Source organism: Magallana gigas, chromosome 5 (assembly GCF_963853765.1).
Source record: "Magallana gigas chromosome 5, xbMagGiga1.1, whole genome shotgun sequence".
NCBI lineage: Eukaryota > Metazoa > Mollusca > Bivalvia > Ostreida > Ostreidae > Magallana > Magallana gigas.
The window spans coordinates 20,952,139-20,980,050 of record NC_088857.1 but is presented as its reverse complement, the minus strand read 5'-3'; the positions used below and the strand labels follow the sequence as shown (position 1 = coordinate 20,980,050).

The following is a 27,912-nucleotide window of genomic DNA, read 5'->3' as shown; positions in this document are numbered from 1 at the left end:
ATGAGAAAAAAAAAAAAAAAAAACAAAGAAAACTATATATATATATATATATATATATATATATATATATATATATATATATATATATATATATATATATATATATATATATATATCCATATCACAAAAGTATTTTCTCAGTGTCCGGTAAAAATATAATAAAAGAAAAAAAGCAACAAAATATATATATATATATATATATATATATATATATATATATATATATATATATATATATATATATATATATATATATATACGTATATTTGAAAAATCTCAAAATAGGAAGTATTTATAGCATTGTGGAAATTAATTTAACTTCAAACGTCAAGTGTTGTTAAGGTATTCGGTTCTATCAAAACAACTGGAAACATGCAAAGTCGTAGGATGTAAGATGTCGCATCTTTTCATATTTAATCTGAGAATTTTATGCATCTACTTACTGGGATATTTGGTTGAATACTGCTCACCGGCTGAGGATTGCGAATGGTCTGCGTGGACCGAACGAGACAGTGACGAATTCCAACATCGCGCTATGGAATGTGATGGCAAAGTGGAAATTGAGAGTAGGAATTGCAATATCACTACTTGGAGCATATCAAATGGTGAGGATCCATAATTAAATTTTTTAAATAATTAAGGGTTTTGGATACTTGCAATGCATATGTATTTTGAGTGACATTGAAAGACATGTATTTAAAAAAGAATTGCGTTAAAAAGTATTATGTATAAAAGAACACGTCAATCTAATTAAGTATATCCTGATTTGCAAAGTTGTTAAAATGTATTTTAAAACTTCTTATGAATTAACTTGCTGATATAGGAGAAAATGAATATGACGTTTCTCAAGCCTGATTATCAACAGTTTTTTAACTGAAATGTGTGATTTGAGTCGTTTATCAAAATTGTTTGGGATGTACTACTATATGTGTATAATTCAGATATATACTTCATTGGTCATTATAGGCAAAAATAGAACAACTGAGAACCCTCCCGAGACCACGCCTATAGAGCATGTCGATCTACCAAACCACTCTGGCGTTCTTTTAGTGTCAAAGACACAGCCACATTACCGACCACAAAGCACCACGGAAACCTATCACAAAACTCTCTATTACCCAGTGAGGAAACTGTAGGTAGTAACAACCACAACAGATCAATATCAGCGACAACTCAAATAAACTGGCATGGCAAGTTAGATGATGATAAGAGTAAAACCAAACTGAAGAATACTACGGACAGCAATTCAACAACAGCGAAAACCATGATCATTTCGCAAAGCAGGTCAGATGAAAAGAATCAAGGCAAACTGGAGACGGCCTCTATTACTGAAGATGTAATCGTTTTGAGAAATGTTTCCCCTAAAAGTAAGATTTTTTAATCTCTATATAAGTTTACTCATTTTTTTTTCATTTGCATGGCTTTTGAATTGCATCGTCTGCCTTCTCTACTTGTAAAAGAGACAAAAATATATAGAGAACAAATGGATGTAACGTGAATGGGCATTGGGTACAAGTTCCATTTTTCCTCTCACAGCAGGTGATTTCGGATATGCAGCATGTGAACAACGAAAAGAGCAAGAACTCAATGGTATCTAATGAGGAAATGCAATCGTGGTTTCCCATGCTTTTCATATAGCACGAATCATGCAGAATTCAAAAATATCTGGTCATTACATATAAATATAAATATTCGTTTGTCGGCATAATATACGCTGGAATATTACATCAATTCTTTTACAGGTTTTCGATACGTTAAAGAATGCCTTATATCAGTATTGGCCTTGATCCTGGTAATTGCTGTGACCGCTCATTGGTGTCGAAGGCAAAAGAGGTATTACTAAGACAATAAGACAAAACAAAAATCAGACTTCTGAAAACAACAAAAACAAAGAAATGGTTAAGCACAATGTAAATAAATTAGGGGAGAAAAAACAAGTTAACAATTCAACAAGCTAAAGCAAACATTTTCCTTCATAAATAAAAAAGAATTCAAAAAGGAAAAAAAGAAAAAAGCCTTATTCTGACATTTCATTTTGTTAAAATTTCATGTGCATGCATTTTATTTTAACTCATAATTAACATGTATATACAAAAATAAAAACCTTATGAACAAATCTTTTTCAAATTCAGAGTTATTGTGATTTCGAGGTTTTCTGATTATTCCAAAATATCAACAGATCTTTAGACTGCTTAGCTGATGAAATGTCTCACCAATTTGTCTTCCAACTGCTGCTTGTTAGCCTGTTTCTATTTGGACACTACTGCTCATCGGCTGACGACTGTGATTGGTCTACATGGACAGATTTGGACAGTGATAACATGCAACATCGAGTGAAGGATTTCGGCAACGGAAGTATCCAAATAATTAGTCGACATTGCAAACACAGATTCTATGATATACCTAATGGTGAGAATCTATAATATTTGGACTTCTTTTCTTAGGATACAATTGTTTTTGGATAAAAGATGATATAATTGTTGAGCACTGTTTACGTTTTCGAGTTGCTTGCAATGCATCAGATTCAACATGAAGTTATCAATGTTCATTTTTCATCTCGTGCCTTTTCCCCATTTTGGGGAATAGCAGTTTTGCTTCGTTTTTTCCCAATGCTGATTGGATAATCATATATTTTATTTTTTGTTTACACAAGATTTGTATTTATTTTATTTTGCTTTAAAAGGCTTTCAAGTTTGAAAAGCATGTTACATTAGTTCGTTTTAATGGGTAGAAATGAATGCAAGTTTCTTCTTAAATGAATATATTGAAGGTTAGTTGGATAATAAAGCAATATGATTAGAAACAATATATATTTTCGAAATAGAGATATTGAATTTTCAATTTCTTTAGTTACAGAGCATGAAAGACAAAACAAACTACCAATTGTAATATATAGATGTCCGAAGACTGCAGCCACTCCGGGTCTCTACCATTCATATGAACCAAAAATTGATTTAGCGTCAGACGTTCCAATTGAAACTAGGGAGACACCAGAAATTCCCACTGTAATCAGTAACAGAGAAATTTCAACTTGGGACAAAAATCCAAAACTGAACCAAACAAAACTGATTGGTAGGGGAATTATTAGATTAAATAAAATTTACTTGCACGTAATATCTCGCTCAGAATGTTAGCTAAATTGTGTATACTCTAGTTTGAATTAAATTTAATTGAAAGCCTTTTTTGTATTGTGGATGTAAAGATCTATGGATTTCATACATTTTAATTTGTATACATGCGTTTATTACAGAAATGTTAAAAAACATCATCATTGGGGCCCTTTCATTAGCCCTTATTGGGGTATCTACGATGTTGTGTATTCAATGTAAGAAAAGGTATGATTGTCTTAAAATAACTTTTTGGGCACAAGTTTCCTTTGAATATGTTTGTACGGAGTATTTGCTATTTTCGTGAGTGATATGTTAATACAATTTATAAGAAATACTGGAAACTTATATTATATTCATTTAATGCCTATCAAATGGAAAATGTCTTCATCAATATGTGTCCTAGAAACACCATGTCCTTGACAAAAGGTAGAAAAATATATTTTCTGTAGGTCTTTCTATTTGTCTGTCCGTCGTTTTGTTTGTCAGTTAGCCAATTGAATTATATTTTTCAAACTTTAGTAAACATTTCTTAAAAAATACATTAGTGAGCGCATTACATATTTGAAATAATTATATAGCATACTTATTGCGGGGAAATTAACTGATTTGTTTTTTACAGAACATCTGTAATCAAACGGGACTCTTGTGCTCTGAGTGAGATGGAGTTTCGTTCCCGACAACGTAGTGAACGTACTAGAAGTACAACATCTTCTGGGTATGCAATACCGAAAATACGGTCGATTATCTCATCTGGAGATTCGACATACAATAGGTTGAACGAATGCAACTACATGAACACATCATTTATGACAGAAAGTCAGTCTCCTTCGTTCATCGATGACGAACAGTTGGATGAAAACTCTGCAGTGATGCAAAGTGCAAAAATGCAAGTAATTTTCGAGAAAATGGCAAATGGCCACCAAGAAAACACTGGATCCATGGATTCCACTTCTACGTCACATTCTTACATTAATGTGGTCGAGGGAGGAGGGAGAAGTTTACTCTCTGATAGTCTGACGTCGTCGGGATATACAAAACCAAACCAAGATATCAGGAAACAGTTGAATGACGTTTTGAAGAAGATACCTAAAAGTAGGGGGAAAGTTTCCCGCTAAAAGCTTATGTGTTAGCTGTTTTTTATCTGGAATTTCCCAGTGGAGTCAGAGTTGTAGAGGTTTGATTAAACGAAGAGGAAAACACGTCTGAAGTTATCAACACACCATCCTTCATGATTTTTTGAAAATGAAAAAAAAAACCCACATTTTTTCTGTTTTAAATTTGACACTGGTCATTCTTTCTTGATTCTTTAGTACATGTTGCTCTTCAAGAGTTTATGTCAATCGGTGCTTGGTTGTTTTCCTCCAAACAAGGAACACACTGTCTCTGACTCCTCTTCCATGTTACGAGTTTCAAATCTACAGCAAGATACTGGTAGTAATCATTAAAACATTGTAACAATGAGGACCTAATTTTGTGTTTAATTGCATATCATTAACATTATAATTGCAAAAACTAAGCTTGACTGTATATATTTGAATTGTAAATATTTGAGACTTCAAATGTTCCATGCGTCAACATAGCTGTTTCGCAATAAAAACTCAATTGTTAATTAAATTGTTAATTCAATTTTATAAAAACTTTAAGTAAGGAAATTTACCAATTTTTATGGGGAAGTAATATTCACAAAGTAAAAAGAAACACAATTATACAGGAATACGGATATGGTGGTTTAAATATGATTGATTTTACATATTTTAGCTCAGCTCTAAAGTCTAGTTGGATTAGAAGAATGATTTTCTCAGACACAAAATGGATAAATCTTTTAGAGGCAGAATTACAAACCAAAATTAAAAACCTATGGGTTAAAGGTATGGACTTTTCATCTAATTTATGTAAAAATACAAAAAATATTTTTTGGAAAGAAGTTTTTAACAGCTGGATTTTAATTGTAAAAGCAACTAGACAAGAAATTATGAATGTTCCATTTGAAAACATCTGGCTCAACCCAAAAATAAAAGTTAATAACAGTTCTTTTTTTTCTAAAACACTATTTTATTGCTGGTTTTATACATATACAAGATCTCTTTGATAATGAGGGTGTTTTTCTTAGTCTGGAAACAATAGAAAACCAAAATGAAAAACAAATTTTATTAAATATGCAAGCTGAAAGAGAGCAATATTTGAAAGATTCAATAAAGACAATATCAATGAAATCAAATACAAGTCTGGCCCAAGTATACCCAGTCACATAAATATCTTCTTCACCAATGAAAAAGGTTGCAAAGTCATGTATAACGAACTTATTAAGGAGAAAAGAGAGCCAATTACATCTGTAAATAAATGGCTAGAAAGGGGCTTTATTTTTAACAACAAAGACTGGAACAAAATATTTGAACTTCCATTTAAAACTACTAAAGAGTCAAAACTCCAATGGCTACAATTTCAAATTTTACATAGAATAATACCAACGAATGAATTTCTTCACAAGATTAAGGTAAAAGAATCCCCAGTCTGCTCCTTTTGTAAAAGAGTTAATAAGACTATTTAACACTTATTTGTAGATTGCTATTGTGTAAAAGAACTTTGGGAACTATGCGAGGAATGGTTGTTAGGGAAATTTGAAATGCAAGTAACATTTGACAAAACTCAATTTCATTTGGAAAATATAAAGAGAGAATTTGTATAAAGTACATAATCTTTTAATTCTAATAATAAAACAATACATATTTGTAAGTAGATATAAAGAAGTTCCAAAACTGAATTTTAGTGCACTTGAAAATATAATGAAAAACAGAATATCTGTAGAAAAATATATTTTGCTTAAAAACTGTAGATTCTCAGAGTTTGAAAGGCACTTGCAAAAAATATGTGACTTATTATTATGATATACTAGTTATAATTATTAGATTCAATAGGTTATATACTTACCCCCCCCCCCCCCCCCCCACACACACACAAACACTTTTCTCTAAAGAATTTCTCTCTTTCATCTTATTTTCACTTATTAACTTCTTTTTTCAAGTACATGTAGTATACAGGTACATTTGTAAACGAGTTATATGCATAATATATAGGCCTACATTATATTCTTTTTCCTTAGGAGACAATCTATTACTTTGTGAGATATGTGTACTTGTATCCTTTGTATCTTTTTCCACTGTCTTTGTCAATAAAAATTATGAAGTTCCAAAAAAAAATTTTTTTTGTTCAAAACAAGTTCATATTTAAAAAAAAAACAAGAAAAAAAAATTAATTGTTACATCAATTAGATGACCCGGTGATTTAGTCTGTTGAAGGTGTTCTGCTCAAACAATGTATTTAATATTTTATCGACCTATCATTGTTCTTATTTTTTTCGCATGTAAAGTATTTCAACATTGATTGCTAACTGTGTTCAGTCAGATCATCGCCTTTAATTATATCATAAATATATTGAGTTTGAACATTTAATAATGAAAATAATAGTGTCACAATCTGTTATTTTATAAATGATTGATCAAAATAAGAAACAATAAAAGAATTAAAAAGTATGCTTTTAAAAAAAAATAGAAGTCATAGCCATTGTTTATTCAAAATCACCAATGAATCATGCTCTTTCACATGTATTAAAATGAATTGCTGTTTTTTTTGCCTGCATTTAAGAGAAATAATTTATTGTATTTTAATAGTTTTGAAAATTGTCAATCATTTTCAAACAAATTCCAAAATCTTTTGCGTATTACACAAACATAGCGTTGCGTAATACCTTTATCCCATTGGTTCTTCCTCTCTATTTATGAGATTTTTTGACAGTACTTTAAAAGCAATTCATACTTATATAATTGGGGACATATTTATTCAATCAATTAGATATTTTAAAAGTGGTAATTTTGAGTTGCTAAAATTTTGGAGGTACGCATTTCTGAAATTCATAAAAACTCAGTCAAGTTTCTTCATCTTCTCAAATCAATAGTTTTCAAAATGTATGGTAAGGTAATAGAAAACTGCTGCTTTGGGCATGCACGCCAAACTCGAATAAGTTATCTTAAACACTGGATAATTAATTTACCATCGACAATCCTAATCGACTAACCTACCGAGTCCATGCAGTATGACAATGTACGAAGACACCCAATAGGTGTTTACAAGTGTCCTAGATGCAGTCGTTCTGTCAACAGCTAAACACCACGAAAATCTATGTGCCACAGCAATCCCAATGCCTTTCGGGAAAACAATCTCAAACTAATTCACATTTTTTTTATCTTGTAAAAACGATCCTATCTTTGACTGATTCCCGCTAGATCAAGGAGGCTGCATAGTGAACAATTTTACAATCAGATATACCATAAACTTCAACAAACAATATTTTTGTCCATTTACTTACATTTAGTAAAGAACAAAATAACAAAATCCAAACTTTATGCTTTAAAATATATCATTTTTCTATATCTTACTTCAGATCTCCTTAGGAAATTTTGATAGTCTGAAATTGGCAACATGCCCACAACCATCGATCCCTCTCATGTCACTAGTTGCTTTTCTTCGTCTTTCTTGCTGGGCTGCTTTCTGGCACGAGAGGCAAATTTGGTTTGGTGCTACACGGAGAAACATTAACAAAAATAAATAAACTGTTCTTATTTTATTGAAATAAAGACAGTGCTCGTGTCATTACAGCAATCAGCAGCATTCTCAGGTTAGCATGGCGTAAAGTAGTTTTGATTCGTCTGGCTAAAACTTTCATATTTTCATTGTTAAATGGAACTTGTGGTTGTAATAAAGGAAATAGAGTTTTTATGAGAAATAGAATCTTTACTCGGAAAAGGTAAAGGTCATTAAATTTTTGGTGATAATAAATAGTTTAAGATTCAGATCATACCCAAAAATTATCATTCAGATTCAAAATAGAAAATTCTCTTTTATCCTCTAGCTATATAAATAACAATACTTTGTTTGTCTGATTTCATTCTTAAAGAATCAAGGTTTTTAGGCATAGTTTTGATATCATCAATTTTGGTATTTTAAAATCGCTTCGTCTTTGGTCTGCTTTTATCTGCATGTTTGTATACAAACATCAATATCACACGTTATGATATCAGTCACCTCTTGGTACTTCCTCGTCACAGAACTGAACCTTTTTTTACATCACTCAAACACGGAAATACAAATGTGGAAATCAACGACAACATATCAAGTGTATCTAGTTAGCGGTTCCTTCAAACCCGGTATTTTTAATCTGCAAAGTTAAAGGTACATGTGTGCCGCACTTTTCATATACACGTGTACCTTTTGAACGAGCATCAGCTGAGTGTTTGCATGATCTCAGTACACATAACTTGACAGTGTGAGAGTTACTCTACAATTGGGTCAATAATGTAATTTTCACGATCTGCAACATACCAAATAGTGTAAGTCACCATTGCCACTGAAACGGACACTCATCAGTATCTAAATTTTATATCCTGTCACCCTACGCACACCAAAAGAAATATCCCTTACAATTTATCAAGAAGAATTTGCACTATTGTTAGTGAAGAAAAAACCAAAGATCAAAGATTGATGGAATTGAAAATGTATCTAAGTGCTCAAAATTATCCTGAAAAACTAATAGATTCGGCCATAGAAGAAGCAAAGAAAATACCACAGAATATACTCAGAACAACCAGAAAAAAGGAAAAAGATCCATTTTTAATTCCTTTGTTACAACCTATAATCCCAAATATTTTAATATATTTCAAGAAACAGAAAAGAATTTTTCTATCATTGAGCGGGATCAAGAACTTCAACAACTAATTAAAAAATCTGACCTACTCCATAGCCAAAGACAACCACCAAATCTGAAGAAAATATTAACAAGAGCAAAATTTAATTCAACACCAGAAAAATATGTTGTTTCCAAATGCGGAGATTCAAGGTGCGGCACGTGTCCTTATCTAAAGACAGGAGATTCTATTTCTTTTAAATGTGGCACGACTTTTTATGTTAATGAAAATATGTCGTGTAAATCCAAAAATCTGCTTTACTGTATTACATGTTACCACTGCGGCGAAGATTACATCGGCCAAACTGGAACACAACTTACCGCCCGCATACGCGTCCATCACCAACAGATCAATGATACCAGTACTAGTTCCAGTGAACATTTTGACAGATGTGCTAAGCGAGATTATGAAGTATTCCCATTTTTATAAACTTAAAACCGATTCAACCGCCATGAGACTTGTGAAAGAGAACTATTTTATTAAATTATTTTCCCCAAAACTCAACAAACATTGAATATCTGTATATATATTCATCTTTTTTCTAGTCAGTCTTTGTATTTGTAAATTTATTAATGTCGCTATTACCATATTTTGTCTAATTCAGTTTTCCCGAACTTTAACGTTTTATATTGTATTATGACGTCATGGATTTATTCCTTCCCTGAAAAAACTCTCATTACATCATGACGTCATAGTTAACGTTTCTAAGGAAAACAATTTCATAACTTATACATGTACGTTCACCTGAAGAAGGATGTAAATCCAGAAAGCACTAGTGAATAGAGACGTTGGAACTGTTCTTTTTCTTCTTCTTTTTTTGATTATTTACTGTGTGATATCACCTTTCACTCTTTTTGGATTATATATATATATATATATATATATATATATATATATATATATATATATATATATATATATATATATATATATAATCCAAAATGAGTAAAGTTAATCCACACAAGTATTAAATAATAAAAAATAACAGAAAGCCGATTCAAAACTCTACCGGTTTCATTATAATCTTCTGAAGATTATAATGAAGCCGGTAGAGTTTTGAATCGGCTTTCTGTTATTTTTTGTTATATATATATATATATATATATATATATATATATATATATATATATATATATTTATCTCATACGTGTGGTGTATATTACCCGTGTGATCAACCTTTGCTATATCAAACGGGTGATGCTATATCAAATACTTCCGGTCCGAACTATTTTTGACACAGCCCCTCGCTTCAACGCTTCAGTGACCTATATGTTTTTACGAAGATTTGCTAGTACTTTCAACATAACTATATTTACTACAAAAATTGATATAAAAGAGATTTTGTCAAAGATTTAAATTACAAATATGAAGGAAAACACATAACTGCGTCGCATAGGCGTCGGAAACGGGGGGGGGGGGGTATTGTGAATTAAGGCCGGGGGGGGGGGGCTTATACATAACCGTAACCGTAACCACAATTTTGAAAGTTATACACAACCGTAACCACAGATTTTTGATGAGTTTAGCGCCCTTCCAACTTTCAATTTGCTTTGTGATTTTTATAAAACTGCAAATTACGTTAACTATCAAGGAGTTCATCCTGACGACGCGATGAAAACAGAGCGCTCTGGTTGTGTTTATATACAAGAACTTACCGAAATAATGTTTCATAAGAAGTTTATTCCACCACCAGTAAACATTCTTATTCACTTTAATTTCGAATCATAAGGCTAGTGTTTGTTTTATAGAACATCAACAACTGTTCTTCGTTCGAGTCAATTCAAACTAACGAGCATTCGCAACTTCATGTAGGCCCTATGTCAACAAACTTGATTATTCAAGTCTTCTAATCGGAATTTCCATTTAATCAAGTGAATAAGCTCTAAGAAAAATTATTTAAAAAAAATTATTTTAAGGTTTATTTCAGTGAAACTTTACATTAAAACAGTTAGATTTATCTCAGGAATGACGTACTAAATTGTATTGCGCAAGGTCACAATAGCCGCATAACACAACGTTGCATCATCGTTTTTAATCTTTGAAAAAAAACCCAGCAATTCGGGTCACATAAGGGACTGTCTCAAAAGCTTCATAATATAAATCAAATTGTATGAGATAAATAGAACATCTATGATTGTGTGATTTTATATTTGCTTTATCCAACTCGTTGAAATGGTTATATTCGCTCGGCAAGCCTCGCGAATATACACACCATTTCAACTCGTTGGATAAAGCAAATATAAAATCACACAATATAGATATCCTATATATATATATATATATATATATATATATATATATATATATATATATATATATATATATATCTCACATGTTTATCCCAATATACGGTGGATATCACTCATGGGATAAATTTTTGATATTCCACTGTGTGTTCTTACGCCACGTGACGTCATAGTTAATCATTACGTAGGTTAAGACGGTTGATTGACGTAGAATGAAAAAGTAAATAATTAATTCAGTTGAGGGGTGTTGAGATATAAATTTGAAACATTTAATGTTGTTTCAGTTATTTGTCATGAATTCATAAAAAAATGTTCGAAAATGAATGTCTGTTTGTTTAACTTCAAGGAACTTTTTCTCCATGCGTAACGTTGTTGACGTGTTGTAAATAATGTGTTGTGCGGCTCACAATCACAATTTTTACAGAAAAATTTTTACAGATAAAAAGAATCTCTCATGTGTGTTTTCTATCCCCTCGCCAAGGCTCGGGGATAGAAAACACACAACTCGTTGGATAAAAATCATATACCATCGCAAATCATGAGAGATCCTATATATATATAATCCAAAATGAGTAAAGTTAATCCACACAAGTATTAAATAATAAAAAATAACAGAAAGCCGATTCAAAACTCTACCGGTTTCATTATAATCTTCAGGAGTTTTGAACAATCACCATAGATACATAAGTACATACATTTCAAATGATCATTGTGACGTCATATAACATCAAGTATATGTTGCGCTTTTCAGAGTTCATTATGACGTCATAGTATAAGCGTTTTGTAATAGTGCGGGAAAAACATATTATATATTCAAATATTCTATAATTGTACAAGAAAAACATAAAATATATTCAAACATTTATAATTATAATATATATATATATATGTTATTGTATAAATGATTGATCAAAATAAGAAACAATAAAAGAATTAAAAAGTATGCTTTTAAAAAAAAAATAGAAGTCATAGCCATTGTTTATTCAAAATCACTGATGAATCATGCCTTTCACATGTATTAAAGTTAATTGCTGTTTTTTTGTCTGCATTTAAGAGAAATAATTTATTGTATTTTAATAGTTTTGAAAATTGTCAATCATTTTCAAACAAATTCCAAAATCTTTTGCGTATTACACAAGCATAGCGTTGCGCAATATCATTATTCCATTGGTTCTTCCTCTCTAGTTTTGATAGTTTTGACAGCTCTTAAAAAAGCAATTGATTCTTTATAGAATTGTGGAAATATTTATTCAATCAATTAGATATCTTAAAAGGTTTCAAAACTGGTGACTTGGAGTTGCTAAAAATGGAGGTACTTGAAATGCACCGTCCCATTTTTAGAGGAGTGGTTTTAAAACACAGTCAAGTTTCTTCATCTTCTCAAATCAATAGTTTACAAATTGCGTGGTAGGGTAATAAAACTGCTGCTTAGGACATGCACGCCAAACTCGAATAAGTCATCTTAAACACTTGATAGTTGAATCACCATCGACCATCCTAATCGACTAACCTACCGAGTCCATGCAGTATGACAATGTACGAAGACACCCATTGGTGTTTACAAGTGTCCTAGATACAGCCGTTCTGTCAACAGCTAAACACCACGAAAATCTATGTGCCACAGCAATCCCAATGCCTTTCGGAGATATAAACTCAAAATTATTCACAATTTTTTTATCTGGTGAAAAAATGAATTGAAATAAGGCCTTTATATCTGATAAGGAAATGTCGAAATACATACTTAGTATCTAATTTTTAAAAATACGTATGACTTTGATCAGCACAACAAATGTCGTTAATTTTTCAGTCTTATTAGATTTAGTTGGTTGATGTGTCGTGGAATTACATCCTATCTTTGACTGATTTCCGTTATATCAAGGAGGCTGCATAGTGAACAATTTAACAATCAGATATACCATAAACTTCAACAAACGATATTTTTGTCCATTTACTTACATTTAGTAAAGAACAAAATAACAAAATCCAAACTTTATGCTTTAAAATATATCATTACTATATCTTACTTCAGATCTCTTCTTCTTAGAAAATTTTAATAGTCTTAAATTGGCAACATGCCCACAACCATCGATCCCTCTCATGTCACTAGTTGCTTTCATCGTCTTTCTTGCCGGGCTGCTTTCTGGCACGAGAGGCAAATTTGGTTTGGTGCTACACGGAGAAACATTAACAAAAATAAATAAACTGTTCTTTTTTATTGAAATAAAGACAGTGCTCGTGTCATTACAGCAATCAGCAGCATTCTAAGGTTAGCATGGCGTAAAGAAGTTTTGATTCGTCTGGCTAAAACTTTCATTTTTTCATTGTTAAATGGAACTTGTGGTTTTAATAAAGTAAATAGAGTTTTTATGAGAAATAGCATCTTTACTCTGAAAAGGTAAAGGTCATTAAATTTTTGGTGATAATAAATAGTTTAAGATTCAGATCATACCAAAAAATTATCATTCAGATTCAAAATTCAAAACTCTCTTTCATCCTCTAGCTATATAAATAACAATAATTTGTTTGTCTGATTTCATTCTTAAATAATCAAGGTTTTTAGGCATAGTTTTGATATCATCAATTTTGGTATTTTAAAATCGCCTCGCCTTTGGTCTGCTTTTATCTGCATGTTTGTATACAAACATAAATATCGCACGTTATGATATCAGTCACCTCTTGGTACTTCCTCGTCACAGAACTGAACCTTTTTTTTTCATCACTCAAACACGGAAATACAAATGTGGAAATCAACGACAACACATCAAGTGTATCTAGTTAGCGGTTCCTTCAAACCCGGTATTTTTAATCTGCAAAGTTAAAGGTACATGTGTGCCGCACTTTTCATATACATATGTACCTTTTGAACGAGCGTCAGCTGAGTGTTTGAATTATCTCAATACACATAACTTGACACAGGTCAATGACAGTGTGAGAGTTACTCTACAATTGGGTCAATAATGTAATTTTCACGATCTGCAACAGGGCAAATGGTGTAAGGTCACCATTGCCACTGAAACATACACGTCAATTTTGCAACCTCTAGTAAAATTAACCATTTACCATTTTGGAATTCATTTGACGTTCTCGTGATATTTGTTATGTCGTATTTTGGCAGATGATTTGGTTGAAGAAACATGTACGCACAGTATTTTGGATAGAATTGAGAAAAATCAAGAGTAATAGTGATCAAAATAAAATCAAAGTGTAACTTAGACAAACTTTATTGTTTTCATTGTAAAACACCCAATTACTAGTATGACCGCGACATAGAAATAAAAGAAGCTTGCGATGTAATATACTCTTCTACGCTATAAGACACCGTGAATGTTAATGAAATATATGAGGTAACATGTATTTTTATTGTTTATTTTATAAACAAAAAGTACTTCACAAAACGGTGGCATTATCGATGCTACACTATACAATACAAATAAAAAGTACACGTAGACACGTGTTTATGATTTTTTTTCTTTTCATGTAGAAGAAATGATACTGTTCTTTCCTTATCATAGGTGGTGGTAACATCGGGTCGGTGTAGCTTCTATCTTATATTAGTATCTTATTTTCGCTCCAAACCTATCATTATACGAACATTCTCTGAAGAGCTTGCAACAACGGAATGATTAATAATAACTTATTAATATGCAATAGTAAACAAATAAAGTTTTGAATAATTTCACAGTAGACTCGGTCGGAGGCGAATGTCTGTTGGTCAATGCGGTCAGTCCATTACTTCAGCTTTTAATTACTGTACCCATTTCCTTCCTTGTAGACATTCATCTGAATGAACCTCATTTTTCACCAGTTATATCGTTACAAACACTCCTATATCCTATATATATATATATATATATATATATATATATATATATATATATATATATATTTTTTTTTTTTTTTTTAAACAAACATTGTTATACATGTAAACATAAAATTGTCCTTCATTAAATTATGAACTCATTTGAATTTGTGTTATCTAGCTACACCCTGTCAAGTCCCAAAGAGTTTGAATCCATCAATTATTTTATTTTTAAGTTGGTCTTGCATTACCAAGATGTCATCAGCTTGTTTCGAAGTTATTTAAAACAGCGGATATAGTCTTAAACGTCCTATAAAAGAGTTTATTGACTTTGCACCTATTAATACTTTTCAGGAAATGTATAATGTATATAATTTTGTTCTTAATTCAGTTTTGGACGAATAACACGTGATCAAGTCATATGCATGTTTTAATACAAATATAGCTTTAACTTGTTGAAAAACCTGTCACTTCTTAGTACTTCCTCTTCATTGCACTGTAAATGCATTTGAAATCTCTCAAAATAGGAAGTATTTATAGTATTGTGGAAATTAATTTAACTTCAAACGTCAAGTGTTGTTAGGGTATTCGGTTCTATCAAAACAACTGGAAACATGCAAAGTCGGTAGGATGTAAGATGTCGCATCTTTTCATATTTAATCTGAGAATTTTATGCATCTACTTACTGGGACATTTTGTTGAATACTGCTCACCTGCTGAAGATTGCGAATGGTCTGCGTGGACCGTACCAGACAGTGACAAATTCCAACATCGCGCTAAAGATTGTGATGGCAAAGTGGAAATTGAGAGTCGGAATTGCAAAATCACTACTTGTAGCATATCAAATGGTGAGGATCCATGATTAAATTTTTTTAATAATTAAGGGTTTTGGATACTTGCAGTGCATGTGTATCTTAAAGAAAATTTGACAATATTTTTTTTGCCTGGAATGCACATGATTTGTGAACTGTAAAAATTTATTACATAACTGTCATAATAGGAAACAATTTATTCAACAATTATAACAACAACCAACCAAACAAAACAGAAGAAAAATAGTTGTGCAACCTCCCCTTTTTGTATGATTGATAATTTATAGACCATACTACATGATTTTTTTATGAGAATGACTTCAAAACCATTTTTCCTAATTTAAGTTTGCATCATTTTGGTTTACATGTTCAGTATTGTACATTCCGATTCCGTATATTTTTAATGTTTATTTTAAGAGTAAATTCTCAATATTAATTTTACTTCGATCTAGTAGACACAACAAACTGGATGCATATGTATCATCTAATTTGAGCGACATTAAAAGACATGTATTTAAAAAAAATTGCGTTAAATAGTATTATGTATAAAAGAGCACGTCAATCTATTTAAGTATATCCTGATTTGTAAGGTTGTTAAATTGTATTTTAAAACTTCTTCTGAATTAACCTGCTGATATAGGAGAAAATATATATGACAATTCTCAAGCCTGATTAACAACAGTTTTTTAACTGAAATGTGTGATTTGTGTCGTTTATCAAAATTGTTTCGGATGTACTACTATATGTGTATAATTCAAATAAATACTTCATTGGTCATTATAGGCAAAAATAGAACAAATGAGAACCTTCCCGAGACCACGTCCATAGAGCATGTCGATCTACCAAACCACTCTGGCGGTTCTTTTAGTGTCAAAGACACCGCCACATTACCGACCACAAAGCACCACGGAAACCTATCACAGAACTCTACATTACCCAGTGAGGAAACTGTAGGTAGTAACAACCACAACAGATCAATATCAGCGACAACTCAAATAAACTGGCATGGCAAGTTAGATGATAATAAGGGTAAAACCAAACTGAAGAATAATACAGACAGCAATTCAACAACAGCGAAAACCATGATCATTTCGGAAACCAAGTCAGATGAAAAGAATCAAGGCAAACTGGAGACGGCCTCGGTTACTGAAGATGTAATCGTTTTGAGAAATGTTTCCCCTAAAGGTAAGATTTTTTAATCTCTATATATGTTTACTCATTCTTATTTTTTTATTTGCATGGCTTTTGAATTGCATCGTCTGCCTTCTCTACTTGTAAAAGAGACAAAAATATGTAGAGAACAAATGCATGTAATGTGAATGGGCATTGGGTACAAGTTCCATTTTCATCTCACAACAGGTGATTTCGGATATGCAGCATGTGAACAACGAAAAGAGCAAGAACTCAATGGTATCTAATAAGGAAATGCAATCATGGTTTCCCATGATTTCATATAGCACGAATCATGCAGAATTCAAAAATATCTGGTCATTACGTATAAATATATAAATATTCGTTTGTCGGCATAATATATACGCTGGAATATTACATCACTTCTTTTACAGGTTTTCGATACGTTAAAGAATGCCTTATATCAGTATTGGCCTTGATCCTGGTAATTGCTGTGACCGCTCTTTGGTGTGAAAGGCAAAAGAGGTATTACTAAGACAAGAAAACAAAACCAAAATCAGACTTTTGAAAACAACAAAAATGTTAGATAAACTAGGGGAGAAAAGAACAAGTTAACAATTCAACAAGCTAAAGCAAACATTTTCCTTCATAAATAAAACAATGCACAGAAATAAAAAAGAAACCAAAAAGGAAAAAAAAACCTTATTCTGACAATTTCATTTTTAATTGTTAAAATTTCATGTGCACGCATTTTATTTTAACCAATGATTTACATGTATATACAAAAATAAAAACAATAGGAACAATTCTTACAATTCTTTAGCTCTATCGTAATCGCTTCTTAATTTTTTTTTATTGAATATTTTTTCCCTTTTTCCTTTCAGATTAAAATGTGAAAGAGAGCGTTTGTATATTTTTTCTTTACCCCAAAACACCGCACTGACATCCTCGGAGGAGGACGACACTCGCTACAACGCAATGACCGATTTCACCAGGCTCTTTTCAAGCTCCAGCGCGGAGAGATTATCTTCCTGTGTTTACCAAGACATAACGGACATGGTTTCCTCGGAATTTTCTTCGCCAAGATCGACATATCAGCAAATACCATTCAGACATTCCAAACAGTCGAATTCTGGGGAGACAAAAAGCCAAGACCTTACTTCATTTATATAAACTAAACACTTTAAAACTTCACTACAAAACACTGTCAAAGAAAGAGAGAACATAATCCAAACTTCACGATCAGTTTCGCATGCACTCACTGACCATTGATCAACTCACAGAATTTGTTTTGTTTTCGTGAATAATTAAATAAATATTCTCAATCCACTTTTGAGACTCTTAAATTGCACAAGAATTTAACATTAATTTTTCACTAAAACGGGAAAATAAAGCTCATAGAAGGTAAGGGTACGCAAGACTATTTTTGACAGTGAAGGTATAGTTACATGTACAAAATAAGTGGGCGGGTGGGTGCAACTCAGACAAACCTGGTTGAAAATAACAATGGCACGACCTATATTTACATGTTCCAGTATTTAGAATACAGATGCAGTTTTGTTTTTAATCATTAAGTAAGTAAAGAACTTGTATATGTAACAGTATTAAATGGTACATGTAAGATTAGGTGGTCAATTGTATGTACATGAATGTGTCAAAATCAGTTTATTTATTGGTTATGAAAACCTGTCATCACATGTTCCTGTTACTAAGAAGATGTAAACATCTCAAACTAGCTTTGCCAGTTAATCATCATGAAGCTCCGTTGTATTACCAGGACAGTTTGTTGTTAAGTCTTCTGAGTCGTCATACGTTGTTCAACACCACACACAATACAAATGTTTAGTGTTGGATATAATGTTAAGATTTCCAATCTTAAAGTGACACGGTGACTCAAAATAGATGATTAACTTTTTGATTATGTTAATGGAAATAAGAGGACATGTGCGAAGTATGCTTATAAGAGAGGTTTCACGCATTATAAGTCATTGCTTTTTAGTTAAAAAGTCGTTTAAACTTATCCGGTATTACACAAACCATCCGAGTTGTTTTGGACATTGATTTGTGTGTCACGTGATTGCAATTGATATCTAAAAATAGTTACAATGGGATTGACGCACGGAGAAAAGAATTGGAATTTGAAGTAATTCGATATCTAAGAAATATGCATTCATAAAGATATTCCAACAACGACAATTACATATTTTTAGTAAGGGCTTTTTTTTTAATTTCCAGACCCTAACAGAAAATTGATATGAGAGGAAGAGCAACTGTATTTTTAAAATTTTGAAATATTTCCTTTGATGAAGATTTTGCATTCAAATAACATATACCGACTATTTCCATCTTTTTATAAATGTCTTCAAGGGACCTAGACACGATTTGATATGAGAATTTTATTTTTAATTGTTATGTGTAAAAATGGTTTACTTGCGTATTTTGAATGATTCACCAAAATTTGAATCTAAGAAGTCAAGTTATAAGCGAAGTGTATAGAGGAAAGAAGTCGTTGTTATGTAAACAAAGCTCGAGTCTTATATTTGTTTACAAATAATGTAAAATAAAGATATAATCATTTTTTATATAACTATTGGAAAACAAGATAAAAGTGTTCATAAATCATTTCATCGACAACAAAAAACTACATTAGACTGAAACTTATACCAAATATACAAAGCATTAAAAAAAACATCCATATTGACCATTCTATTCTATGAAAAAATAAATTTTGAAAAGAAGATGGGGGAACAAGATAGCACAAATGCCCATTTGGTTTTGTCGTAAAAAACAATTTCAAAATAATTATTTTCCAATTAAATATACTAGATGATGTTATATTACAAGTTTACAAAAGCACAATTTCTAACTACGTTCAGTTTAACAAACGATAAGAAAAAAAAATCTAAAGTTTTGGTGGTATCGAACCCACAACCTAAAAACCCTAGCTCTATAATGTTACCTAATGTCTGGTGCTCTTCTTTTTTTATCTTTTATTTGCTCTATAATGTTACCTAATGTCTGGTGCATTAACCACCGAGCCATTTCAGTCACAACAAACTACATTGTTAAATGCTAAATGCATCTTCAACCACGAATTTACGGACTTGTAATATTTTTCTAAAACGTTCAATTGTTGGGATACAAAATTTTTAAAGTAGTGGGTCATCTCTCCACGTTTTTGTTGATTTAAATCGGTTTGATTTCTTTTAAATCTTATAAAGACTTTGACAAAAATATGGAGCCCAGACCCACTCTATAAAAGACCTAAAAATGACACCATTTGGAGGTTTTGACATGCAAACGCCAGTTTAAATCAACCTATTCTAAATATTTAACATATTTAAAGGTTATAAATCGATGTTATGGTAAATTTACATTGTTTACAATAATTTAGAAAGAAATTATGTGATTTGTTCATATTTTAATTTTATAGTATCTAATCTATCCCAATATAGGCAGTTTACACGCCTTATTCACCCATCTTCTTTGAGCACAAATCGTGTCTAAGTCCCTTTAATGTGAATGATGTAAACACTGTTTTCTTTTATATCAAAAACAGTCGTAATACGAAATATGCTTAATAGATATCCTATCTATGCTTCAAACTTTTTATTTAGGGGACAGTTTCCAATTGATCGGCTTGCAAACAATGAAAAATCTATTATAACATAACATACAGTTGTAAATTAAAGAATTTTGAGGTTAAAAACAATTTCATTTTCACAAATGACTCTGTAGGAGGCGAACGTGGTCAGCGTCTACCGCTTCAACGTTTGAACTGTAGTCTTTTGTTTTTTTACCAGTTTATACCTGTTTATACTTTTGAGGAAGCATATAATGTAATTCTGTTTTATTATTTATTTAGACGAACAACACTTAGTTTGATCAAATCCTCACTCAACGCAGTGTAGTTTCCAACAGGAAATCATTTTTGTAAAACTGTGAACGTGTACATTTGACTTAACTCAAATACAAAAGTACTTTATATAATCGAATCTCTGAAAATGAATTGAACTTCAGCTTTCATGTATAAGGTATTCGGTTCTATCAAAACAACTGGAAACATGCAAAGTCGGTAGTTTTTAGTATGCCGCATCATTTCATACTTAAACTGGGAGTTTTTTGGATCTACTTACTGGGACATTTTGTTGAATACTGCTCACCGGCTGAAGATTGCAAATGGTCTGCATGGACCGAACCAGATAGTGACCATTTCCAACATCGTGCTAAGGATTGTGATGGCAAAGTGGAAATTGAGAGTCGGAATTGCAATATCACTACTTGTAGCTTATCAAATGGTTAGAAAAATCCACAATTTCTATTGATTAAAAGCATCTTTTATTTTTCATCATGAAATAAAGGTTTAGAGTACTTTGAATGCAATTCAATCTTAAAGAGAGTTTATTAGAGTTTTGATTTCCATGCAATGCATACGATTTTTAAGTTTTATAATACATGTATATACTCATTATACTGCCCCCTCCCAAACAAAAATCTATAAATAACTCATTAATCTGAAGGTCTTATCTCAGAACCCCCCCCCCTCTTTTTTGTATTAATGATATTTTCCTAAGCAATTTTTAACTTACTTAATTAAAATAACTTTTAATACTTTTATAATTCTTGCATTAATTTACGATATGTTATAATAAAATAATTTGTTTTGAAGGAAAAAGCTGCTTAAATATATAATTCCCAAGGCCTATGCAAGACTTGCCGCAAGTTCATATCATAGAGGGGTTTTTTTTCTTCTTTTTTGTGCGATAAGTTTAAAACAATATCAGAATACCTCTACAATAATATCTCATAACTGATTATGCCTCAAGCTTATAAGCACAACGATAAGGAAGTAATAGTACATTGTTTTGTAATGTTAATTAAAATTGGACCTCATTTCGAAAAAAAAATAGGTTAATTCCGGTTATCATAAAAATGTTTTTTATTCTTCAAACTTTATAAATGAAATGAAATAAAGTATAACATATTTATATATTTTCCTCATAAACAAACTTGCTGAGACAGGTAAAAACTACCGGTATATCACAAAGTTTTTTTCATCTTGATTTTTAACAGTTTCTGAATGTATCAAAATTGTTGGTTGGCAGTGCTACATTGCCTGTCCAATTCAGTTTAGTTTTTCCTCATTGAATCATTACAGGATTCATTTTGGTAAGTACTCATTACAAGATTTCAACAGCGAGAAACCCAGTCATTTGGCAAATCGAGTCAGATGAAAAGAGTCAAATCAAACACGAGACGGGCACTGTTACGGAAGATATGGTCAAGCTAAAAAAAGTTTCTGAAAAAAGTAAGGCTTTTGGGTCCCTACGTTCATTAATCATTTTTAATTGTATGGTTTTCAAATTGCATCATGTAGTGCATGTTTTTTCATTTTGTAAAAGATGCTAAAACTATAGAAGGAAAATGCGAGTAATGTGATTGTACATTTGGTACAAGTTCTATGTTACTCTTATAACAAGTGATTTTGAATGTTGGTGCTACGAAAAGAGCAAGAAATAATGGTATCTCAAGAAGATATTTCAGAATGCGATCATGATTTCTTATCTATACTACTATATTAAAATAATAGACTCGAATTTTTGGTCTTTAATACCGATAAATCAGAAGAATACTATCTTTTGTTTTATATATTCTAAACGTCATTGGTACTTGAAGATTACCAATTTGTTTTTATTTTTTCTCAGATAAGCTTCGCTAATTAATAATCAACGAAAATTCCTTAAAAAATCCCGGAATCATCTGGATTTTTTGGATTTTACAATCTTACGCTTGCGCAATACATTTACGCTAACGGGATCTTTAGTTTATATTTCCACAATATCATATTTGCATGAATAAACTCAAAAAAGATAATACAAATACGGATAAACTTTCATTGGAAATGTGCTTTATATTTTGTTCATATATATTAATGATTTCTTATGAGAAAAGTATAAAATAACAAATATACATTTCAATTAAGTACTAACTTTTGTCTTTGTGATGACAAAAAATATTCGATTACATGCAAAACAATTCACATTATATTTCTAAGGAGAGTGAAGATAGAATATGTTTTATCGTAAAAATGAATAATGTCCTACAGACCCAGTTTTACGATAGAATGCATTCCGTGTATTGTCACTGTAGGAAAGAAAATACGTGTACGTTGGTGAAAAAGTATTCAATTCTTCCATTATATGGATCAAAAATTTTTAATGAAAGGTATTTACAGTCTCAATAAGGTTTATTATGATGAATTTGACTGTTATTTTCATGACAACTTCATTGATTTTCTCCAAAATCGTTCCGGAGCGAATCTGCAATTTTCTGCTACAGTACGGGTGTATATGGAAGGCATTCTAACTGTGGTGAGGGCCTTTCCCGAGACACAGTTAGATTATTCAAACTAAGGAAAGTGTAGTGGAATTAATAGCATTATCGTAGGCTTATAGTCTTGGTATGTAAATGTCAATAATACGGTGTGTCGATGTATCTATTTCGTAAATGTCCGATATGCAATGTCAACCCGTGCACGCACGGGTCAAAGTCTAGTTAGAAATCAAATGTATTTGGTCAATACATGAATAAGCATATTCGTTGTCGACATTTATACACTATATCATTTCTTTTGTAGGTTTGCAATACGTCAGAGAATACCTAATATCAGTACTGGCAGTGATCCTGGTCACTGTGGTGTTTGCTTTCTGGTGTGTAATGCAAATGAGGTAATACCGCACTTATTCAAATCAAAGTACTGAAGAACTGACGGGAGTTGATTTTGTCGATGTTTATTTATTTTAAAATCAATGATATGTTATTTTGCATGACAAGTACATGTAGTTTCTAATTTGAATTACGCACATTTTTATAATAGGAATTTTTGGACTTTTTCGACAAGAATGTCGAGAAACCCCCATATGAATCATGTTAAATAATATTTAAAGATAAAATTAATTCAATCAAACTATGTATCAGTAATAGAAATATTTCTCGAAAACTGTATGGATCCAAGCAATATTGAACTCTAGTCTTGTTCAACCAAACGCTCGGTTGACACCGTAAATCTCCGACAAGGATTTACGGAGACAGCCGAGCGTCGAGTTGAACGAGACTATATTAAACTCTGGCGTAGGAATACATACGACTACAAAAAATATTTAAATTGTTTGTACCATTTAAATTCTGACTATTTTCAAGGTATTTATAAATAAGTTTCCTTGAAAAACAATGCTTTAACATACATTACATCGAATTTATCAATTATTTTCAAGAACTAAGTCTTGTCAGCAGCAATGATTTGTGCTTTGGTCCAAACACTGTTTCACTTTCGGTTTGTCTGAGTAACTGCATAGGAGAGTTGATTCAAAATCAACTCCCAAAAACAGATAAAAAAAACCCCAAACAAACAAAGAAAGAAAAGATCTACATCAAACACAAAGAAAATACGAGAAAAAACATCAAAAAAAAAATGCACTCCTAATCAAAGCTAACTAAACCACAAAAACCAATCCCTAAAGAGGCAAAAATCTCAAAAACAACTTGCTAAAGTCTTCTTTTTTTTTTTTTAATTTTAAGCATTTATGCAGTTATGATAATAAACACAAAATTTTTTTCCAGTGGTCACTTTTGTGATACCCAAGATTCCTCATGCAGAGATCAAGAATTTTCCCCCCGGAGGGGGGGGGGGGTAATTCCGAGATATATTTAAGCTTGCATTGTCGGTAATTTTACTTGATTAAGTAAATTTAAGAAATTTAAATTTACCAGATATTGGGGGGGGGGGGGGTGGTCCTTAAAATTTTCTCAATTTCAAATGTCTTTAAATAAGTCCGTATAAGTCATCTTTATCAATGTTAATACTAGAAATTTCACGTCAAAATACACGTGATTGTAAACAATTTGCACGGCTTTTGTATTACATTGTATTCAAAGTTATTAAGACATTTGATATCTGATATAATGTATACTGGGTATATGTATTCGGCTTTTTCTTACTGATATGAAAATTCCTAGTTCAGACCGATATAATATAAGTTTATAGCACAGCTTGTCTGTGATATAATATGTTCTATTATATCAGCGTAATATTTACAAGAAATAAATGTAAACTTAATAGTTGGATTTTTCAACTGTAAAGTTTGAATTCCAATTTTTAAATTAAAGTCGGAAATTCCAACTTCAAATTAAAGAAAAAAATTCACAACGTGGCACTAGTACGCTTCCCTAAATAATATATATTTTATTTTATAAAGTTTATAATTCAATTCGGAAGGGGGTCATTACGGATTATATCAATACACTACTTCGATATCATTATAATTCTCCTTTTTTGTACTCTCCATAATCCCAATATTTTGTGTGTACGTTGTATCTATTTCTTTCAGATTAAGGCGTAAAAGAGAGCGTGTGTATATTCTTTATTTACCCACAAACACCGATATTCATGTAGCAGCAAGGGAGAACCATGGGAGCCACGCACCCGAACTTTTTTTGGAAACCGACATTTTCTCTGAGATTTACATATAGAAAATGAATTTTGAAGGAACTTAGTATCAAACCTTTTGAAACATTGTGAAAAAAAACACACGCCGGTGTAACGAAGAATATTGACCCGGGTTGAAAATTGACCTGGGGTCTTTTTTCAACGTTGAATATTGACCCGGGGGGTCATTTTTCAACGTTGAAAATTGAGACCAAAATCGTGAAATTTTTACCCGGGGTCATTTTTCAACGTTATGAGAAAGATTTTTCTAAACTCTGGTGACCACGACACGTTGAAAATTGATCCTGTTGAGAATTGACCCCAACCTCAGAGTTTTGATTTAAACTGTAACTTACTCTATATGGTTTGAATGTACAATCATGCATATATTTGAAAGTTTCAGTTGTAAAATTTTCATACTGTCCGATACCTATGTGGACGTGGCTGATTTCTTTTGAGGCTGATAAATCATTTAATCTTGAGACTGATAATATGATATCCATTTATTATCACAATACTACGTAAATAAAGCTAAGAAGATACCCGTTTGCTTTGGAATGAAACAGGCGCGTCGGGCTAGAATACTGTTTGACATAGAACTAATTTTAATTCCCCCATGTGACAGAATTTAAAGTTTAAACTTGTCATAATCTCTGATAAATATATCTAACAAATAAAATATCTATGTTTTCCCTTTCGTGACCGACCCAATGAAATCCCGCCGACTGAATTGGGTTTTTTTTTAACACATTGAAAAGATTTTTTTTAAAAGAAACCTGATTTTATTGAAAAACATTTTTTATTTAATTTTGTTTTATTCAAAAGACGTTTCCACAGCCTCAGTTAACCATGATTGTTGTGATTAATCGAGTGTCTTATCTTTTATGGGTATACTGTGCATTAAAAATTACAACCATTGTTTATAACTTTTAGTGTTGATATTACAATTGGTTGGCAACTTGTAAGTAGTTAATAACTCTGCCAAATTAATACCAAAACAATCATAAAACCGTTTGCCTACATTTATCTTAAAAATTAAATGATCCACTAGACAACGGTATTAATTGGGTCAAAAAGTTGGACTATACCTCCAAAAATACACAGAAGTAAACAGAGACCGATTATATTTGTCTTATAGCTAACACAATTACAAAACATTTCATCCGTAAAATATATGAATACATTAAATAAATTGAATATTTAATAGATTGGATAACAAGTTTTTAAAACTTTAAGAAGTTGTTTTATTTTTTATTAACTTGGTTAATCCAATATTAATTAAGGTAAAATCTGTGTATATCAACATTCTTGTAAATTATGCTGCATCAAATATTGACAGTTTCCCTGGTGTCAAACTTCTCCCTACATTTTTGTTAGGGAGAAACAAATCTCCCAAAATTTAGGTTGGTGCTTGTGAAATGAAAGACCTTTTAATTTGAAAAATTTAAACAGTTCTCTTAACTTCGTCAAATTTCAAATCAACAGATTCAAAAGAGTTGGTTTTAGTTATGACTATAATTAAAGTGAAAATGGGTAAATTTATATAACATCTTTATTATCTAAATATTTTCTCCCCTAGCATTATGTTTCAAATTTGGGTTAACATTTTTTTGTCAAAGAAGGATATTCTCTGCAAATGTAGTGATTTTTTGTAACCTTATTGTTGTAGAATCATTAAATATGACTTCACAAATATTTACATTTATTACACTACCTTAATTTTATCAAATTGTTGTTTTAATATACTTTTAGACATTTAGTCAAATCAAATTTGATTTGACTAAATGAATGTAATTCACATAAATAAAATTGTAAAATTGTTTCCTATGTTTATAGTTATATTAGAGCGGTTTTCTTAAGTTACACTTTTTAAACCTATTTAAAAATTATACAATAGTCTTGCATATTTACTTATTATATAGTTTCTTTTTATTTACTGTTCTTTAAAAGTGTGCTGAATCATGAAAATCTCATTCTTATGTTTGTATCTCTGCAAGTATAAAGAAAAGGTGATATGTTTGTTAATGTAGGTGTGAGTTAACATGTCTACCAACAGTATGTCTTACAATCATATTTGGAAAATGTTCAGATAATTATTTAATATCTAAGTATCCCCTGTCTTTTATACACATAATATCAATAATATTCTATAAACTTGTAATACTTTTTAGCTCACCTGAGCCAAAGGCTCAAGTGAGCTTTTCTGTTCACAATTTGTCCGTTGTCTGTCGTAGTCGTCGTTGTCGTCGTTGTTGTAAACTTTTCACATTTACATCTTCTTCTCAAGAACTACTGGGCAGATTTCAACCAAATTTGGCACAAAGCACCACTAGGTAAAAGGGATTCAAGTTTATTCAAATGAAGGGCTACGCCCTCTTTAAAGGGGAGATAATTGAGAATTATTGAAAATTTGTTGGTATTTTTCAAAAATCTTCTTCTCAAAAACTATTCCGCCCGAAAAGCTTAAACTTGTGTGGAGGCATCCTCAGGCAGTGTAGATTCAAGTTTGTTCAAATCATAGTCCCCAGGGGTAGGGAGGGGCCACAAGAGGGGGATCAAGTTTTACATAGGAATATATAGAGAAAATCTTT

General features: G+C 31.3%; 2 protein-coding genes across 7 annotated transcripts; both read left to right on the top strand.

Annotated features, from left to right (window-relative positions):
- Positions 1 to 314: 314 nt before the first annotated feature.
- On the top strand, positions 315 to 25,781 carry LOC105341823 (uncharacterized). Of its 5 annotated transcripts, none has more exons than XM_066085741.1 (8): positions 315 to 605; positions 967 to 1,367; positions 1,537 to 1,590; positions 1,743 to 1,833; positions 2,180 to 2,409; positions 2,851 to 3,072; positions 23,474 to 23,564; positions 25,224 to 25,781. In XM_066085741.1, the coding sequence occupies exons 2-8, from the start codon at positions 1,265 to 1,267 to the stop codon at positions 25,363 to 25,365; spliced, it is 933 nt and encodes a 310-aa protein (XP_065941813.1). In that variant the 5' UTR covers positions 315 to 605; positions 967 to 1,264; the 3' UTR covers positions 25,366 to 25,781. The 5 variants fall into 5 exon arrangements, with proteins under 5 accessions (XP_065941813.1, XP_065941811.1, XP_065941809.1 ...); XM_066085739.1 differs by lacking the exons at positions 23,474 to 23,564; positions 25,224 to 25,781 and adding exons at positions 3,251 to 3,335; positions 3,730 to 6,050 and having other exon boundaries at positions 318 to 605; positions 2,857 to 3,072; XM_066085737.1 differs by lacking the exons at positions 23,474 to 23,564; positions 25,224 to 25,781 and adding exons at positions 3,251 to 3,335; positions 3,730 to 6,050 and having other exon boundaries at positions 319 to 605.
- Positions 15,372 to 18,166, top strand: LOC105338515 (uncharacterized). Of its 2 annotated transcripts, XM_034476758.2 has the most exons (5): positions 15,373 to 15,741; positions 16,489 to 16,890; positions 17,065 to 17,115; positions 17,271 to 17,361; positions 17,721 to 18,166. In XM_034476758.2, the coding sequence occupies exons 1-5, from the start codon at positions 15,531 to 15,533 to the stop codon at positions 18,007 to 18,009; spliced, it is 1,044 nt and encodes a 347-aa protein (XP_034332649.2). In that variant the 5' UTR covers positions 15,373 to 15,530; the 3' UTR covers positions 18,010 to 18,166. The 2 variants fall into 2 exon arrangements, with proteins under 2 accessions (XP_034332655.2, XP_034332649.2); XM_034476764.2 differs by lacking the exon at positions 17,065 to 17,115 and having other exon boundaries at positions 15,372 to 15,741.
- Positions 25,782 to 27,912: the final 2,131 nt, after the last annotated feature.

Excerpts from the sequence above, each read along its gene's own strand:
- LOC105341823 (XM_066085737.1), top strand. The coding sequence starts at position 1,265 with ATGATCATTTCGCAAAGCAGGTCAGATGAAAAGAATCAAGGCAAACTG. Across the intron at positions 1,368-1,536 it reads GAGAAATGTTTCCCCTAAAA|CAGGTGATTTCGGATATGCA; the intron begins GTAAGATTTTTT and ends TTCCTCTCACAG. Across the intron at positions 2,410-2,850 it reads ATTCTATGATATACCTAATG|TTACAGAGCATGAAAGACAA; the intron begins GTGAGAATCTAT and ends CAATTTCTTTAG.
- LOC105338515 (XM_034476758.2), top strand. The coding sequence starts at position 15,531 with ATGTCGCATCTTTTCATATTTAATCTGAGAATTTTATGCATCTACTTA. Across the intron at positions 16,891-17,064 it reads GAGAAATGTTTCCCCTAAAG|GTGATTTCGGATATGCAGCA; the intron begins GTAAGATTTTTT and ends ATCTCACAACAG. Across the intron at positions 17,362-17,720 it reads TGGTGTGAAAGGCAAAAGAG|ATTAAAATGTGAAAGAGAGC; the intron begins GTATTACTAAGA and ends TTTTCCTTTCAG.